The sequence below is a fragment of the Tursiops truncatus genome, chromosome 6, assembly GCF_011762595.2.
Source record: "Tursiops truncatus isolate mTurTru1 chromosome 6, mTurTru1.mat.Y, whole genome shotgun sequence".
Lineage (NCBI taxonomy): Eukaryota > Metazoa > Chordata > Mammalia > Artiodactyla > Delphinidae > Tursiops > Tursiops truncatus.
The window spans coordinates 104,778,106-104,797,732 of NC_047039.1; the positions used below are offsets into that span (position 1 = coordinate 104,778,106).

The 19,627-nt window shown below is 40.1% G+C and overlaps 1 protein-coding gene across 1 annotated transcript in view; it reads right to left on the bottom strand.

Annotated features, from left to right (window-relative positions):
• The window catches only part of PSMB7 (proteasome 20S subunit beta 7), a 58,585-nt gene that overhangs the window by 22,415 nt on the left and 16,543 nt on the right, over window positions 1–19,627 (bottom strand). Inside the window, exon 6 of the mRNA XM_004329035.3 lies at window positions 7,823–7,881. Within this exon, the coding sequence (XP_004329083.2) occupies window positions 7,823–7,881 (59 nt within the window). The remainder of the gene's footprint in view (window positions 1–7,822; window positions 7,882–19,627) is intronic.

The following is a 19,627-nucleotide window of genomic DNA, read 5'->3' on the forward strand; positions in this document are numbered from 1 at the left end:
AGCAGTAAGGGCTTCTCTAGAGGCCAGCACTTGCCAAGTGATAAAATATGACTCCATAAATCAGACGGCTGAAGTGGCACTTGTATACGTCACCATCTATCTTTGCAGCTTCTCTCTAAAGGGTATAGGGTAAGAGCTCATCCCTCGGTATTGTGACCAGAAAAAGGACCATCACAGTTGGCACTGACTAAGCATGTGCTACTTAAAACTGAAGACACACTAAGACTGGGGGGAAAAAAAGATCCTGCTGGTGTTAGCACGCCTCAGGCAGTGGTAGAAGCTTCAGCAACTCATCTTCAAAAGGCAGAGAGCCAGAGCTCTAGAAACCTGCAAAAATTGGCTAAGCCTGCAGTCTTCATTTCTTTAAGTTGAGCATCTTCAAAGTCTAGAATTCTAACTGTAGGGCACAGCAGCTGCCACTGCAGATCTGATCCTCTCAGCTTTTGGCAGCTCTCAACTTGAGATTCTAGCAAAAGAATTTTTCAAGTTGCTATTATTGCCTGTCATGGATTTATAAATATTGTGCACTATCTGCTGTGGCATGGCTCTCATGGGACGCCAAAGCATGCCAAATGCGTAACAGAATGAAAAACAGTTTCTATTCTTCAAATAAATGCTAATTTTTTTAACTGTGCTCACATGATGTGTTTGTTGACCAACTTCAATAGTACAGAGTATGTATCAGAGAGGGGAAAAAAGCTGATTGTCTTTTCCAGCAGTATTCAGCTGCTACTTTCATTAAGCTTGTTTAATTAGATTCCAGATGCTAATTTGCAAGTCGATACCAGAGGGTGCAGGACAGTTTGCCTTTGAATCATCTCCCTGTGATGTGAGGGTCCTGCCGCACACCGCTACCCTTCAGCAGCCCTCACACGCTTTCTGACAATTAGTGCAAAGAGGGGACAGTACTGATCTTGACAGACTAAATATTAATCTTCTACCCATTTTTATGAATTATAATCTTCAAGACTTTAAATTTCTCACTGGGCCAAATGGAAACATTCCTTCTTACAAAGAAACAGGATGGAAGGAAAACTAACCTAAGCTATCAGATTCATTTCCTTAACCCTCCCCACCCTAAAATAAAAGTTTTTATTTCAGCAATTTTCAAGATACATACTCGCACAAAGCTAACACCATATTTCCAGGTACAATGGTCAAATTCCTCATAACTTAACTGGAAAATGGACTCAGAAGGCCACAGTGTGTTTATCACTAATTTCCTGTCCAGCTAGCCTGTGGATAATAACCAGGATAAGGGGCTTAGTTCTTATGCCAGCCTTAACAATAGGAAAAAAAAAAAAATTCTAGGGGAATGGCTCCACACAATTCATCGTCACCAAAAAACCCTCTAATACAACTGAGCCCTGTCATTAGGTCAACTCACACATTTCAAAATCCACTATTCTGCTAATACATAGGTACAGTGTCCAAATAAGCACCTTTGCTGATAAAAACAAAGAATGAGATTTATCAGCAGTAATACAATTTTTTAATGCCTTCATTTTTATCCATCTGAGAACTATGAACACTAAAGGTGAAGTTATCAAACTGTTTCAAAGGAATGTAAATCTGGGACCAACTAAGAAAGGTTGCTTCTGACATCTTTTTATCCACTCATTCAACAAATACTGGCTGACTACCTACTATGCACCATTTTAGGTGTGAGTAAATAGAAACGAATAAGCACAGTTCCTGCCCTCAGAGAACTTCCAGGCTAACAGCAAGGAGAAAAACAAGAAAATGAGCATCCCAAGACTAGGACAGGCAGTGTTAGGGCCACAACTGGATGAGAATTTTAAAAGATTTTTAATGGGCCTTAAACTCACAGTTAGCCGGCAGTTTCTCTGAAACCTTGAGTCAGAGCTTTTACCTGAAGCAAATCACTGGTTCAGATTACTTCTAAAGGCAGAAGCCCATCTTAGGCATTTATGAATCCCAGCTCGGTTTCACTGTTCTGCTTTTTGGCCTGTAATTTCCCAATGAGCATCTGCCCTTTGGCCCATCTTCATTTTGGCCGTGTACTCAATGGGGTGTTTGCTTTGTTGACTCTGGCCCAATACTGTGTATTATATGAGAAATGTACTAGTTATCTTCTTCTGTTATCTCAAAAAAAAAAAAAGAAAAGAAAAAAGTTCAGCACTTTCCAGATGGGAAGAAGAGAAAGTCCCCTCCGTTTCCCAGGTGGTTTTTGATGACTCAGATTTTGCTTTAGCTCCGGATTATCCTGTCTCAACTCTATAAACATGTACTGAACATCAGGAGCTGAAGAGGAGAGATGATTTCATGGTCCCTGCCCTCAAGGGTCTCCCCTCTCTCGGCAAGTAGCGGAGATGCCCCTGAAAACAGCCATAAAACAATGGGACAGGTGTGTACAATGCAGTACGGGAACACAAATGAATGAGGAAGCAGGTGAGAGCATTGCTGGCACGCACCAGCAGCGAGCAGGATTCGACAGCAAGCCAGCACACACTGTATTCAAGGAACAGCAAGCAGGCGAGAAGGGTTGAAGTGGAGCAGGAATGCAGACTTATGTTTCCTAAGTTTAATATTAATACCCCTGGGCTTACATGATGGTGATACAGGAATACATTTTTTATTTATATTAATAGTATGCACTCATTTTCATGTCTTGGGGGGAAAATAACCATCATATCAAACCCAGGATTTCATAGATACAAACTGTATTTTAAAAATAAATTTAAAATTAAATAGGTGAACTAGAGTGGCTGTAGGGAAGAGAGGAAAGGGAACTGACTTGCAAGGAGAACTTCTGCAGTGAAGGAAATGTTCTGTCTTGATCTGATTGACGGTTACTTGGGTAATTACAAATGCCAAAATCTATCGCACTATACAGTTCAGATCTGTGCATTTTATTTTATGTAAATGATAACTCAATTTATAAAACAGTGAGCTGATGTAAAAGAAAATTTTCAAGAAAAATAACAGTAGAGGTGGCATCCAGACATGGCAGAATCCTTAAATGTAGTATGCAAATGACAAGTTCAAGACTAGCCCTGTCCAATAGAAATATGTGAACCACATATTTAGTTTTAAATTCTCTAGTAGCCACGTATAAAAAAGTAAAAATAGGTGAAAAAAATTTAATAATATTTTTATTTAACCCAATATACTTAAAATAATATTGTTACAACATGTAACCGTATTACTAATGAGATATGTTTTTAAACTTTTGGACCCAGTCTCTGAAATCTGGGATGTGTTTTCTACTTACAGCACCTCTCAATTCAGACTAGCTACACTCAAGTGCTCAACAGCTACATGTGGTTGGTGGCTACCATACCAGACTGTGCAGCCAAAGACACTGAGAAAACATTAAAGGTTTTTAAGGAGGCAGGGACTTTCATTCCATAAATACTACAGTCTAGGCCCAGCACTGTCCAAGGCACAGGTTTGCAGTTTAAAAAAAAAAAAAAAAGACTATGGGCTTTTCCTAATTTATTTGTTTTAACAATAAAGCCAAGAGTTTGTTTCATGAGTCTGGCCTAAAAATCACTGTTTGGCAAACGATTTGTAATTATGAGAGCCTGAAACTTCCCCTCCCCATGCAATTCTCTATGAAGTGAGCAGCAGTTACTGTCCTGGAGATCCATGCAAGACCTGAGAGGCAGGTCTCCTGGGTTTGTTTGAGACACGTCCAGAATCCTTTCCCCTACTGAAGGGAAATAAGCAGACTTAGTCATTCCAACCCTTCAGTCTCAAAATAGGCAAGAAAGAAAAGTTATGGAGGGCTTCTTGCCACAGAAAGACACAAAGCCTCCATGGAAAGAAAAATAAAGTTTGGAAATTTGAAACCAAATGTTTCCATGAGTTCTATACAAATGCAGAGCCAGAAATGACACCCTGGCCGAATTCTCTTTCACAGCAAAGTCACTAAAACAGGGTTCTCTCAACTTTCCTAAGCAGTCTCGGCCTTCCACTGAAACCACATCACTTAATCGTCACCAGAAGAAAGCAGGGTGGCCAGCAGTTAGTTGCCTGGTCTTCACAATAATTTTATTATCTAATATCCCTTTAGATTTATTTTTTTGGCGGTACGTGGGCCTTCACTGTTGTGGCCTCTCCCATTGAGGAGCACAGGCTCCGGATGCGCAGGCTCAGCGGCCATGGCTCACGGGCCCAGCCACTCCGCGGCATGTGGGATCTTCCCGGACCGGGGCATGAACCCGCGTCCCCAGCATTGGCAGGCGGACTCTCAACCACTGCGCCACCAGGGAAGCCCTCCCTTTAGATTTTTAAAAGTATTACCATTGCCTTCTATTTACTTTTAAACTTACTTCACTGGAGAAGCAAGTACTACCTTCTCCTTAATAAACTGACTATTTTTGATTGTCAGTCTGTGTCAAGTGTCAATAAGTTCAGTGAATAAAAACCACTCACCTAAAATTGTAAATTTAATTAACAACCTGAAATGGGAATTCAGTAAACCTGTTTCAAGCTCTCGCAGCTAATACAAAACAACAAGTGCTCTGAATTATAGATAAAATTGATCTAAGGAACACAACTCTTCAGACTGATAATATCAGAAATTTTATTGAAGGGATGATTCACATTTCCCTTTGCTTCCCTAAATCAGCAATATTAAGTTCATGGCCTTTGAATCATTTCAAATCCAAAGTCTAAATAAATAATATAAAATTACTTTAGCAGAGTGTTAAAATCACTTTTTTTTTACATCTTTATTAGAGTATAATTGCTTTACAATGGTGTGTTAGTTTCTGCTTTATAACAAAGTTAATCAGTTATACATATACATATGTTCCCATATCTCTTACCTCTTGTGTCTCCCTCCCTCCCACCCTCCCTATCCCACCCCTAGAGGCGGTCACAAAGCACCGAACTGATCTCCCTGTGTTATGCGGCTGCTTCCCACTAACTTACGTTTGGTAGTATATATATGTCCATGCCACTCTCTCACTTTGTCACAGCTTACCCTTCCCCCTCCCCATATCCTCAAGTCCATTCTCTAGTAGGTCTGTGTCTTTATTCCTGTCTTACCCCTAGGTTCTTCATGACATTTTTTTTTCTTAAATTCCATATATATGTGTTAGCATACGGTATTTGTCTTTCTCTTTCTGACTTACTTCACTCTGTATGACAGACTCTAGGTCTATCCACCTCATTACAAATAGCTCAATTTCGCTTCTTTTTATGGCTGAGTAATATTCCATTGTATATATGTGCCACATCTTCTTTATCCATTCATCTGATGATGGGCACTTAGGTTGTTTCCATCTCCAGGCTATTGTAAATAGAGCTGCAATGAACATTTTGGTACATGACTCTTTTTGAATTATGGTTTTCTCAGGGTATATGCCCAGTAGTGGGATTGCTGGGTCATATGGTAGTTCTATTTGTAGTTTTTTAAGGAACCTCCATACTGTTCTCTATAGTGGCTGTGCCAATTCACATTCCCACCAGCAGTGCAAGAGTGTTCCCTTTTCTCCACACCCCCTCCAGCATTTGTTTCTAGATTTTTTGAGGATGGCCATTCTGACTGGTGTGAGGTGATATCTCATTGTAGTTTTGATTTGCATTTCTCTAATGATTAATGATGTTGAGCATTCTTTCATGTGTTTGTTGGCAGTCTGTATATCTTCTTTGGAGAAATGTCTATTTAGGTCTTCTGCCCATTTTTGGATTGGGTTGTTTGTTTTTTTGTTATTGAGCTGCATGAGCTGCTTATAAATATTGGAGATTAATCCTTTGTCAGTTGCTTCATTTGCAAATATTTTCTCCCATTCTGAGGGTTGTCTTTTGGTCTTGTTTATGGTTTCCTTTGCTGTGCAAAGCTTTGAAGTTTCATTAGGTCCCATTTGTTTATTTTTGTTTTTATTTCCATTTCTCTAGGAGGTGGGTCAAAAAGGATCTTGCTGTGATTTATGTCATAGAGTGTTCTGCCTATGTTTTCCTCTAAGAGTTTGATAGTTTCTGGCCTTACATTTAGGTCTTTAATCCATTTTGAGCTTATTTTTGTAAAATCACTTTTAATATACCTCATGCTTTCAACTTTTTATGCAATTCTCATTTTTCTTTAACATATGGAAGTCCCAATCAATTGGAAACAGACACAGCTTTCAAGAAAATTTGAAAAGATTAATGTGGTTTAAAGGAGGGCCTGACACTACTGAGGTGATTTTCTAAATGAAAATCATCAGTCCTTCTCTCTATACCTGCATTAGTTCTAATGGATTTGTGGAGCATTAGGAATTCCTCTCCTTTAGTTTGAAAACTGGGAGATCGTTTTTAATTTTTCTTTTTAAGTGACCTAGTATATCTTATTTTTCCTCTGTATTTAAGAACCCCAAACAGAAAATAATGCTGATATGGGAATAAATGTTCACATTGAGAAATGAGAACAGAATTCTAATCTCATTTACAGTTGATACTTGGACCTGTTTACTATTCTTAATTGGAGCAAGACTATTGTTTCTAGTACAAAACACCTATAGCTAAATTCTATCTTTAGTCACACGTTTTAATTCCTGCAGATAATTCAAGAAAGGGGAGAAAACTAGCCATCAGTGACCAAGTCCCTTACATGTGCTATCCTCAAATACCAAGGATGTAGTGGCTTCTGGCAGGAGACCCCTGTCCTGGCTGAGCAGCATCCATGACCCTACATTCTCTGCTCTCCTGGCACTTGGCCCAAACCTGAAGATCAGAAAGCTTCCGAGCTCCAATGACACTTGATGCGCTAATGACAATGAGCTAGAGAAGAACAAAAACTTTTAAACATGCAATCTTTTCCAAAGATGATTAGGCATAAAGCATTGTCAAAAAGTAATTCCCAGAAACACCCGCTGGTATCTACACAAAACACTACTGCAAAAGCAGGAAGAGCAGAAACCTACATATTAAGGAATAGGGCAAACCACTCATAAACAGCCTAATAACTGTTGAAAACAAGTTGATACTACCCATGAAAAAATTAACATCTATCGAAAAAACAAGGGCAGATGATGAGGGCTGCCTTCAGGACGTAATGTGCCTACAAGCTAGTTCAGCAGCGAGGGTAAAGCACAGTGGAGGAATAACATGGTACCATAAAGTATCCAAGCATACTGAACACTCCTTCCAAAGCGACAATGAAAGACCTGTGGCTTGTTCTTGGAGATTTTGGGGTCTAGGGGGTTGCTTAATGGAGGTACATCTATCATTAAAGCAGACACAGGTGGAATGTCATTCAGAAGATACCACCCTCCCCACTACCAAAGAAAATATAACAAAAGAATGTCTTATAAATATATGTGAGACACCAGATACATACATCATGCTCTGATAACAGGCCACTACACACATGGTATTGTCCCCATCTTCTGCCAAACGCAGAACAACCTATAGGGATTTTTCAAACTGCCCGCATTTTCAGGGATTTTTCAAACTGCCCGCGTTTTCAGGCCAGGTCTGTGTGACATGCAAAGACATACACAGTTTCTCTATTCTTCGTGAAAAAACAAAACACCTGTCATTTTGAGATATTCTGATAACGCATAAGAAAACATGCTACACTGCAGCAGCATTTACAGCCAAGAAGATTCCCAGACAGCCCAAAGGCCAAAGCAAAAAGCTGAACAGTACAGGCTCCTCAAGCCTGAGGGAGGGCATAGCAGGCCACTCCAAAATGAAGCTTTCCCAAGTAACCAGTCTTCTCAGCAAACATAGTACCTGTGCCAAAGAGCATTCCAACTAACAGCAGTGCTGTTCAAACTTTGGAGGAATCAGCAATCAATTTGTAAATGTCCAACATACAACTAGAAAGATAATGTGAAAGAGAATAAAACTGCAGGAACTTACATACCTCCATATCTGGCCTAAATTTATCTTCAAACACGGCCATTGCTGCTAAGGAGCCAGAACCTGTAGGAAAAAAGATGCATTTTTAGCATATTTACCAACTCCCAGCTTCTCCATCTCAAGTTTACCTCGGGGCAGTAAAAATGGCAAAACACACCCAATGTCACATTCAAGTACAATGTAAATATTAACACTATAGGGCCACAAAAACCAGGTAAACGCTGCTCTTCAAAAGCCTGGAGTCACGCTTACCACTATCTCGGGTAAACCTGCAACTGGCCCTACTTCTACTATTGACAGGAGTAACTGTAAATCATTCACAATAAAATCCTGAAGCATGAAAATGAGGTTATGGATAATTTGTATTTGTTCAAAAATGAATGCCACATAATTTCATATATCCTGTGCTGTGACTCTTGTGCTCCAAAGCTGTGCCTTGGCAGGCTGCTGGGTATAGCGCTAAATACCAAGCCAGTTAGAAAGAATAGATTGTTTTAATGAGCTGGCCCCGGTAGAGTCACCTTGACACACGGGGAAGAAACTACAGCACCAGCAATGGTAATAGGACTGTGAGCTACGGCCACCAGGTTATTCCAGCTACAACTGTAAAACACTTTATTATGTGGCATTTATTTGGAGCTATTATTTTTAGTTCGTACGTTGAGGAGTAACAGCTGAGTAGACAAAATGACAGACAAAGAAACAAAAATTTATTATCACAATAGCAAATGGCTGAAAGGTTATGCTGCACAGATATTAACAGACAGCAAATTTCTCCCTACAAAAGCAGGATGTAAAGGCATTACAAATAAGTATGGGCTCCCTTTGAATGGATATAAAAGGCAGCTCAGCACTATGAAAATTTAAACTTGTTTTGTTCAGAAACCAGAGAATCTTTAGAAAACCATCATCTTGTCTTTACAGGGTCCTGGCAATATTTTAGGATACTCTACTTTTGGAGAGAGGATAGAGTTGCCCACAATTTTTTACTCCAATTAGAAGATTTTTTTGGCATTTATTACTTTTTAACTTGTTTTGCATAACACTATCTATTTAGCTGGGTCACAGAGAAAACCATATTTTCTATTTAAAATGATTTGTGTACATCGCTTGACCACCTCAATGGTTTAGCAAAGGAAAAAGGCAGCGATTAAACAGTTTCAAATGAGGTGTCCTGCTGATTTTATCAAGTCTGCTGAATGTATAATGAAAAAGGAGAAGCTGACAGCATCGCTGCATTGAGAAAATACAGACTACCTTATCTGAACCATTTAAGGAGGTCCAATTATAGATCAAATTTAAAGGGTAGAAACAGCAGATTTACAGACACAAATCAATGAACATGGTAATCCCAATGAATATGACAGATACTCCTGTTAGGGAATATTGCTGTGGTTGAGGATCATTACCTTCACAGCACCGGATACATCGCATCTAAAGCAGGGGGAAGCTATGAGCGTAGACGGCATTACGGGCAATGACTATTCATTTAAGCTTTGGGAGCAAAAGGCAACCCCATTTTCCCCCTCTCACAATTTTTTCTCCACAAAAAAAAAAAAAAAAAAGGAACCTAAGAGATATTAAAAGCCCTTTAGAAAGGAAAGAGAAATTAAACAGATATAAAACTAGTGTACCCAAATAAAACTAGATACATATACACAAATTCACCAAAATCAAACCTTGCAATTTCATAGTTTATGTGTCCTGGAAAATCTGGAAATAGAGCCAAAGTTCACCAATGTTTTGTGACTCACATTTACTCTGAGTTTCAGGGATCAAGGGGGGAAAGTAACCTGTTTTAAGGCATTGATGAGAACCAGTCTCAGACTTCGTAGTAAAAAACGAGCTGGTTTTGTATGGAAAACAGAGGACAACTGTCACGAAGAAACAAGAAAATTGCAAATAAGGAAACCTCAGGAAAAAAAATACTTCTTTTCCAACCTGGTCCAAGAATGTCTCTGCAAAGAGCCCAAGGGTAAACGCACCAGAGGCCAGAAATACACATTAGAAAAGGACAGGGGAAGGACAGCTATTTACCTAAGAGCTAACAATTTTGTGGAAAACTGTAATCAATTACTGTAAAAGGGGAAACACAACTTACCTTAAAGACATCTTTCCCTAAAGACTACTAGCCTGTATTTTCTCCTGGGCCATCCTTTCTTTCGCAGTTTCACAAGAAATTAATTTTACTCTAATTTTTCCCAGGCACATATATTTCCTTCTACTTAGCTTCACCTAATACTTTAAGAAATGAAAACTATTTCCCTCCTAATATAATAATTCTTCCTTTATCAAAAGCTTTTTTTCATGAGAAACACCACCACAGAAAAAATTTCCATAAGTGGAAGTACATGCTAAATCTAAATTCTTAGAAGAAAAAGTGTCTATCAATGTAGTGATGCTTCTCATCACAGTGATTTTTTTTTTTTTTAGAGTGGAAGGTGTAGGAGAGGTAAACATAGAAAGGACACAGGAATCCCTATTACACTGTATTTCTGCTTCCCCATTTACATCACACCCCCCCAAAACACACACACCAACTTACACACACACACACATACATGCAGGTGTACACATGCACGTGCACAGAGGTGAGATGTTTTCAGGAAAACAGGAGCTTGCTAAACTGCCTGATTCTGCTTCCCCTGAGATCAAAGATAAGTGGACTCCAAATAAACTTGAAAAGAAGGGGAAATTCAACATTAAAAACAATTTCTAAATCACTTGCAAATTAGCTCCTGCTCCTAGCATTTTTAGGAAAGGAGGACTTTGGCGCCCCCTTTTCAGAAGTACACAGAAGTGCTAGGAAATGGAGTGCAATTGACTTTGTCAACAGGTTTCTAGGAAACTCTGAATGTGTGTCTGCTGCTTAGAAAAGAGAAGACAGAATTTCAAATATGACTGCAAACGCCCAAAATGGCAAGAGAACAACATGCAAATCCTCACATAATTTCAAGGCAATGCAACCGGGGGAAGGAACAAGGAGTTTGCCATTAAAAAGAAAAAAGATGGTAAACTCAATGAGACAGGTCTTTTTAAATAATTTCAATTCAAGTTTCCCAGATTTTATTTCAATGCCACTTAAAACTATATATAATAAATCATCAAATTCCATAGTAATAGAGCAGCCAGTTGACTCACAAAATGTTTAAATATTATATCCCATTTTCCCCATAAACCATAATAATAATAATGTCCATAGACATTCCATGATTTCAGCATCAACCTATTAACCTGGCACTCTCATACCCAAAACCAAGGCAAAAATCCTCTGAAGGATTTATCCTGACTTTTTATTCCAAAAACAAGGCCACCTTAGACAATCAGTCAGAACGGCCTGGTTTCCCATTAAGGAATAAACAAACAGAAAAGCCAGGGGACAGTGTACCGGGTATAGGGGGCTCTGCTTTAGACAGTGGGCGTGTCAGGTGAAGGAAATGGATGTCAGAGGGAATATGCTTTCCACAAATGCAGGACGAGCTCTAAGAGCAAGGAGTACGAGACCTACCCTCAATTTCTCTTATAGGAGAGAGGAGGAAGCCAAGAGGGAAGAACAAGAGCATTCTGTTTGGGCACCCACCGTGGGCCACACATCGTATGTTGTCATTTGGTCATCCTCACAGCAACCCAATGAAGTGATAAAGCTTCTTGTCTAGGATTACAGGACTAGCAAGCACAGGGGAGGATTCCTGTCTCAGGTGTGACCCTATGTCACTCTCTCAAACATAAAGTTCTACAGGCCACAATATAGTTCAGAGCAGACACACATGACCTTCCATGACCAGGTCTCTGGCTCGCTCAGCCCCTCCTCCTCCCCAATGTACACACACACTTGACACTCTATCAACACTAAACTGACAAGAATTTCCTAAATGCCCAGACCATTTCAAGCCTATCCCACCTTGGCACGTGCTATTCCCTCTGCCCCCCTGACAGTCCACAGAACTCCGAGGCACCCATCCAACCCCAACTGCGAGATGACTTCCTCCTAGAAGGCTTCCTTGACCACCACACCCCCATGAGAGTTTATCACTCTCATCTCTGCCAACTGTCCATCCCTTCACAGCTGCATCCGCCATACCTAGCAGTCTCTGGCACACAGTGAGCACTAAATAGAATTTGCTACATTAGGCTGGGCTGATTTGAGTACAACGGTTCAAATGGAGGAGCTGGGGAAACGGAGCTGGCCCTGAAGGAGTGACAGCAATAAATGCCTTGATAAAGTGTAAAAGAACATTTGTTACCTAATTTATCATACCGGGATGAATGTAAGACAAACTCAAATGTAAAGCAAGTCAATTTTCAAAAGAAAAGAAGCCTTTAAACCCACAAAACCATGTCCTATTATACGTCCTAGTCTGGTCTGAACTCTATGATATCACAGGAATGAAACGCCCTCCTTGGATTTCTGCATTTTTCTACCAAAGCTCTGTCTCATCAGTAGTTTCCAGGTAGCTGCTCCTTAGCAACCTCCACCAAGTCTGCCTTTTTCAGCCCACCCACAGTTACTAGAAGCCAGCTTCCAGAACAAAGCTCTTCAAAACAGCAATACGAGGTACAATCCAGTGACCAGCATTTAGAGAGAGGGTGTGCACGACACTGTGACGGCTACCTAGTTACCCACTGACTTGCCTCTGCACCCACCGTCCTTCCCCAAGCTCACCCACGCCATCCACACACACCCATCTGCTCAACCACCAACTCCCAAACCGCCCAGCACGCAGGCTGTGGGGAGAGACAGGGATGGGGGGAAGGGTACGCAACTCAGCCCTCTTTCATCCACGAGGGACAGAAACTGCTCTGCACCCCCTGATCCACTGCAGCCACCTGGGTGGGCACCGCCTTACCCTGGCTGTCCGGGTTTGATGCTTATTAAAAGAATTCAACAGACGCCCCTGTGAGTCCCAGAAAGCACGGTCCTGCTCCCCATCTCTGACTGCCAGGGCCTGACTCACCCTCAGACCTTCAAGATGACTCCATGGGGCACCCACACTGCAGACCTCCAGGAGAAGAGGGCTCAGGCATAAACGCCACAAGGGTCACATCTCCAACCATGCTTTTCTTTTTTTCTTTTTTTTTTATATGTTGGGGGTAGGCGTTTGTTAGTTTATTTATTTATTTTTGCTGTGTTGGGTCTTCGTTTCTGTGCGAGGGTTTTCTGTAGTTGTGGCAAGCGGGGGCCACTCTTCATTGGGGTGCGTGGGCCTCTCACTATCGCGGCCTCTCGTTGCAGAGCACAGGCTCCAGACGCACAGGCTCAGTAGTTGTGACCAGCCATGCTTTTAAAATGAAGTATCTGTCTTATTAATAATAAGCGACTGGCTTAAAAAAAAAAAAAAGACTAACACCTGTAAACAATGTAAAATATAAGCCCTGAAACTCAGAGAAATATGTGCAACACACAGGGCATTAATAAGTAAAAAGAGCTCACAGATAAATAACATCAATACACCAACAGAGAAAAGGACACAGCAGTTTACAGAAAAGAAAAAAAGCAGAGGCCTATACACATTTAGAGACACTGTTCAAGTTCACTAGTAATCAAAGAAATATAAATTGAAACTAAATAGCCACTTTTTGGCTTTTAGATTAGCAAAAATTAAAAAGAATAATACCCAGTGCCGATAAAGATGTAGTAAAAAGGGCAATCTAACATTCTTGTAGAAGCACAAACGGATAGAACTTTTCTAACACAATTTAGAAACATCAATCAGAAAGCATAAAGCTATATACACACCCACCAAACCTGCAATTCTGCTAGAAACATATTCTAAAGAAATAAATGGATAAGTACCCAAATGACATTATGATCGCTGTTTAGATTAGAAAAAAGCAAAAGTAACAACAGCAACAATAACAAAAACTGGAGGTAAATGTAAAGGTCCAACATCAACAATCAGGAGATAGGGAAAATTAAAAAATACTATATACATGGTGATTAAATATAATATTTTTTGGCAATGTCCATGATACAATATTTACTGAGGGAAAAAGATGTTCCCAAGCAAAATTAACAGATATGTTTATATAATACATATTATACACATCTGCAAGAAAATTTTTAAAAATTATGCTTATTTCTGGGTGGTGCTACATTCTTTTGTTTACTTGTGTTTTCTTATTTTTTTTCAAAGACAATGCATTACTTACAATTTTTTAAGATATACACTTGGAGAAAATAAGAATTCAACTTTGTTAAGGGATTAAAAAAAAAAAAAGCCAAAAGACCAAGACCTTGCCAGCTGTCACAGTCTTGCTGTGTAACAGCAGCAGCAGGCAGCTTAGTCCTGAAATCTGTACACAGGGGCCTGAAGGTCAACCCACGCATGCGTCAACAGTCCCAAGGAACAACAGCAGTCAATCATCACAAATAAACACACCATGTCTCTCTACCACAGTCCTTAGGAGGGCTTCCTTAGAACAGGCACCAAAATTTTTTAAAAAGAGATAAAATCATCTTAACAATGAAGTCCTTTGAGCATATCAGCACCACGCCAGATCTCACTTATCCAGAAGTACATACTATGTGGCAAACAAATTACTAAACAGACCACAACAGACACAGTCCACGTGGTGTTTTATGAAATTTCAAAGCACAGTCACATGAGTTTTGTCTGCTCCTCAGACATGGCAGGTAAATGCAGTCCCATTTCACAGGAGGGAAGACTGAATTTTGGAGATAAGGAACTTGCCCAGATCACACAGCTAGTGATTAGCAAATCTGGGAATGTGAGCCCCAATCATCCTAAATTTAAAGTGTCCAACACTGCTTCTGTTCCATGTGCTGCCTCTTAAATTACAGAGCCAAATGCTTGAAATTAAGATTAGCAAGTAAGCATGGAAGCAGCTCTATTTTCTTAACTCTCCACCCTCAAAAGCATGCTTTCTAACTTACTTTTTGCTCAGATTACAGCAGAATGATTTCCACACATCTGGATACAGTTAATTTGTGTTGTTTTGCTTGGAAATTCAAATGAGACTGGGATTTCAGTTAAATGTTTTAAATGATTAAACAGATGCCATTCACTATTTAGCAATGCTGTTCAAGTATCTAAGCATTTATTTTTAAATAGCCCCATTCAAAAAAAATAAAATAAAACAGTGAAATTAGTCTCCATTTTCTAATCCCTCTGAGAGTGTTTCTGATTTTAGTTTATCAGCATTAGTATTAGTAGTTCAATTTGAATCCTAACTTTTTCTGAGAGAACAATCCAACTCAGGACAAAATTTGAAATGTATCAAGAAAATTTTACTAAGATATTGCTTTTACTTGCTCTATATATTTAAAAAAATACCTCCATTAATATGGCTTAAGGAGAGTGGGAATTTTTTTAAAACATGAAACGCGTTATTTTTATACATGTCAGGGTTCACTCAAGTATGAAATCAAACTTGGCAATTCTAGAACCTATTTTATCAGACATGCTGAAGAAACTATAAAAGACAAATAATTTTCTAAAACATGCTGCTCTAAGTCAAGCTCTAGGAAGGATCTGAAAGCCAGCAGGTAGAAATCTGCTTTTTCTAATAAGGTCTAGGCTCACAAATTCTCACACTGGGGAAGGGAAAATATTTACCCTTAGGACCTTATCGGTCCCAGACCCTAACTCATTTATTGTTATTTCCTCAGGTAAATTCCGCAGGTATTTCCTCATTTTACAGACACGGAAACTGAGGCTCAGCTGATTTAAAGGCAATAAGAGGAGCCAAGATTCAAATCTAGGTCTTGTGGCTCTTTAGCCCATGCACCTTTCAGAAGGGCAACTCTCCACTCATTCTTTCAAACCAACCATCCCAGGTGCCCACTGAGCGGCAGGCTCTGGAACACGGATGCAAAAGATGTGGCACAGCTGAGCTTCCTGCCTGTTTTCCCACAGCACACCATTGAGGCCCTCCCAGCCCTGCACGACTGCCAAGCTGCTCCAGGCGGCACCACCACAGCAAGCACAAGGTGAATGGTGCCCCAGAAACTACAGGACAGCAGCCCTACTGCCCTGGCTGCCTCCCTGCACAAAGGGGAAGATGACAGAATGTGTCTTCCTCATAGGTCGGCTGAGACCTGAATGAGATGGCACAAGTAAAACAGAATGCCTGGCACATAGTAAAAGCTCAATAAAAGTCAGCTGTTACAAATACTCTAACACAAGGTCCCCGTCCTCCAGGGGCTCTTTTATACAATCATTCTCAACAAGTCTCAGGTCTTTAACAGAAATGGAGGTCTTTAAAATTTCTTCTCTCAAAGTCATGAAGTTCTGAGAGGCAGCAGGAAATGGATTTCTAACTGCTTTTCCCCCAAATCAGTTCAACCAGATCTTTTCAGGAAAAGAGCTGCTCCTTCTGCTAAGAAGTGGTCCATTTTAAGCACCCAAGGACCTGTTTGCCACCGTGGCCTGCCAACGTGTAAGATGTATGCAGCGATAAAAGAGTAACACCAAGAACTTTCTCATCCATCAGTGTCAGCTCTCCCTGACAGAGTGCTTACTCACACTTGCTCATTGTTAGTCAACTGGCCACTCATCCTGGACAAAATTTGGTGCTCTCCACGGACCCATGGATGGGGATCATTTTTCAGTCTGTTTCTGTCTACAAGGTCTGGTCTCCTGGTGTTGGTGCCTGCTCTGGAGGCCAATACTGCCAATGTGTGAAGAGCTGATTCATGAAAATAAAAGAATGTTGGTGTCGGGGGACCACATTCAGCCACTAGAGAGCAGTGGAACTCCTCTTAGAGCTTGGGAAAACTCAGACACTGACTTGAAATGGTTTAAATGTATGCATGCATTTCATTGTAAGTCTTGGCCAAAAGCTTCCAGGAGAGGCAGGCCAAGCAATCAGACAATCTTGCATGGGTTGCTGAAATCCAGATTTGCCCTTTGTCAGCATAAGCAGTTTAATTTGATGTTTTCACTCCTGAGTAAGCACTGAGTATTACATTTAAACCCCTCGTGAGGGGAAAGAATGCTTCCTTTTCATCAGCAAATGTACCTCAATGTCATTTTATCCCCAATGAAAATATACATATATATATATTCCATTTAATATGCTAAGAAATAGATTTTAAAGCATCCAACAACATTTCATTCAGAAACTAATTTCTCAAAAAATGCAGTTCCTTTTCTAAATGTAATGTAGTCAAAAAGGAGTTAAATTTTGCTCTACGTAAATAATGTAAAACACCACTCGAAGAGAACAGGGATTTTTCTTATAATTGCAGCTGCAATGTCTCATTGACCTGACAGGTTATAAACACTTATTCTTAAGAAAAGACTAACATTTGGGGCATTCAGGCCTAAAAAGTGAAAGGCTGTGTTTTATTAATGTATTTTAATGAAATGCCACAAGGTATGAGGACAGAAAACTGTTCTTCTTCAAACAGAGGAGTCATCACCTAACCCTATGTGTAAAGGATAAGATGGAGGATGAAAATTACCTTGAAATTACCTCTCCTAATCATCAGGCTCCCACAATCATCAGGCCCCACCAGGAAACTAGCTCTCACTCAGCACTGCAGAGCGCGGGGCACACACTTCTCTCCCGCTGCAGGAGTTCGAGGCAGTTAGAGCTGACAGGTCTTTCAAAGGCTCCCTTTACTCTGGCCCACATTTCAAAATATCTTCCCAAACTGCAAGTTAATCCCTTTGCGGGCCTTTTCCAAGTTTTCCTGTCCCTTAGAACCCTCTAGGACAAAGGACTACAGAGTTTAATAATTTATAAAAACACACTTAGTCTTAATTGTAAGTAAAGGTTTATCTGTCCATAGAGCCTTGTGCAAACAATAATAAATCCTATTTACCGGAAAAATGTGCAAAACACTGTTACATATATTTTTTCACTTTATTCCTCCGTGGACTAGATGGCATTATCTCCACCTTATAGATGCAAAAAAACAAAGCAAAAAAAACTAAGGTCAGAGAGGTAAAGGAACCTAACCAAAAACACACAGCTAGTAATGGCAGATCTGGTTGCCAACAAATCCCTAGTTACATGACCTCCACATGAAAAGTCTTCTGATGTATAAAATGACTTTCCACTTGGTCTGTCCAACAAGAAAGTAAAAGATCATCAAGCACTAGGTTACGAGAATGTAAAGGCACTTTTTGTAGTAGGGCCACTTCTGAAACAAAAGCAGGTAAAGATGAACTAATTAACCCCACTCTCTCTGAAATGGGGTTTAAAAAGCAAAGGACTTAAAACTGTGCGCATTGCACTTAAGTTCTGAAATGTACTCCTAGCAAGGGCTTTTATTTGGTTATAGACTAAGGACTGAACTCAAATCACTAAAGACTTCATGGTGAAATGTCAGAGCAGAAAAAACAGGAGGAAGAGCACCCTAACATTAATTCAATATCTCACTATTTTACCTACGAGACATTTAATATTTTCTACACAGAATCAAGAACAAAGTCTACTCTAATTATAACAGATAAAGAACCAGCAAGGACTGGTTCTATTACATTCCCTGAAACAACATGATGACTTGCAGAAGTAAATATTTTCTCAACTCCTAACATAATGGCACCATCTATTGGCTTAGTACCACCATTGCAACAACCAGGAATCAAGATGCATAACCCAACTTTCATGGGCTTTTGGTTCCCAGCTGCTTAATTCCTGGCATTCCATAGTGGTACAAATTTTAAGATATAATATCCATGCATCGCACATTTTAAATCTTCTGAAATTCATCTTATATATATTAATCAAAGCAGGAAAAACTGCCAGAAAAATCTCAGTACACAGAACTGCACACAGAATGTGTTAGCACTAAAATTATCAGAACACCATGCATCAAACATCAATGATGTTCTACACACAAAGATTTTTACATGTGGTTATCTCACCTAATCCTCACACATTACCCATGGAACAGATCCTCTAACCCCCATTTTCCTGAAGGAGAAATCAACACTCACAGTCAAACAACTAATAAATGTTGGACTTAGATCTGAACCCAGTATGACTACAAAGCCCAGCTCTTTTCACTATCCCACCCTACTTCAGAAAATTAAAAACAACTCCAGAGCAACATATGCAGGGGAAAAGCACATAGTGCTTTACAGAGCGTGTTCACACACATGACATGGCAGCATCCCAATAACCCAGTGACCTTCAAGTCAAAAAAAAAATCAGCTTCTTTTTAGAAATGAGGGGTTTGAGGTTCAGAGAGGTTAGGTGATGACTAGCTCTGGTCAATCAGGGCTGTGACTGAAGCCAGGGCTTCCATCCCTTTCTCTAGCATTCTAGGTAATACCTCAGCTGGTTACAGAAAAGCCGGCTCTGGATGGTCACTGGCTGTACAGACAAAGCTCCCACCAGGATGGGGTTCCCGCCACCGCATAGTCCTTGACCCACAGAGATCAGGGGACAAGACTCACTCCAGTCCTGATGGAGACCCATGCTTACAGAACGCCTGCACAGTCACCTGGCCCACACTAGTCAGGAAAAAGAATTTCCAGCAACACTAGAGCTACAAGGTCATGTGCCCTCTGAGAAGGCTTTACGTGGGCCTATAAACTAAATACAGTGCTGCTGAGTTCACATCTGACTTCAGCATTGAAAATGAATGTGGAAGAAATACTTGCCATCTTATAGTGCACTGATTTGATACAGCGCAGGACAATCTTTCAAATCGAGTCATGTGGAGATAACAAAATGTCTGCACAAAGGTTGCACTTTAGTGTAAAAATATGGAGAAATGGCAGGTCTGAATTCCCTACTGATGTTCCTAAGTTCCAACTTAATTCTAAGACTCTTCTTTGCCCACAAGGTGAGACATCTGGTATGTTTACTACTCTGTCCCGAATCTTTTTAA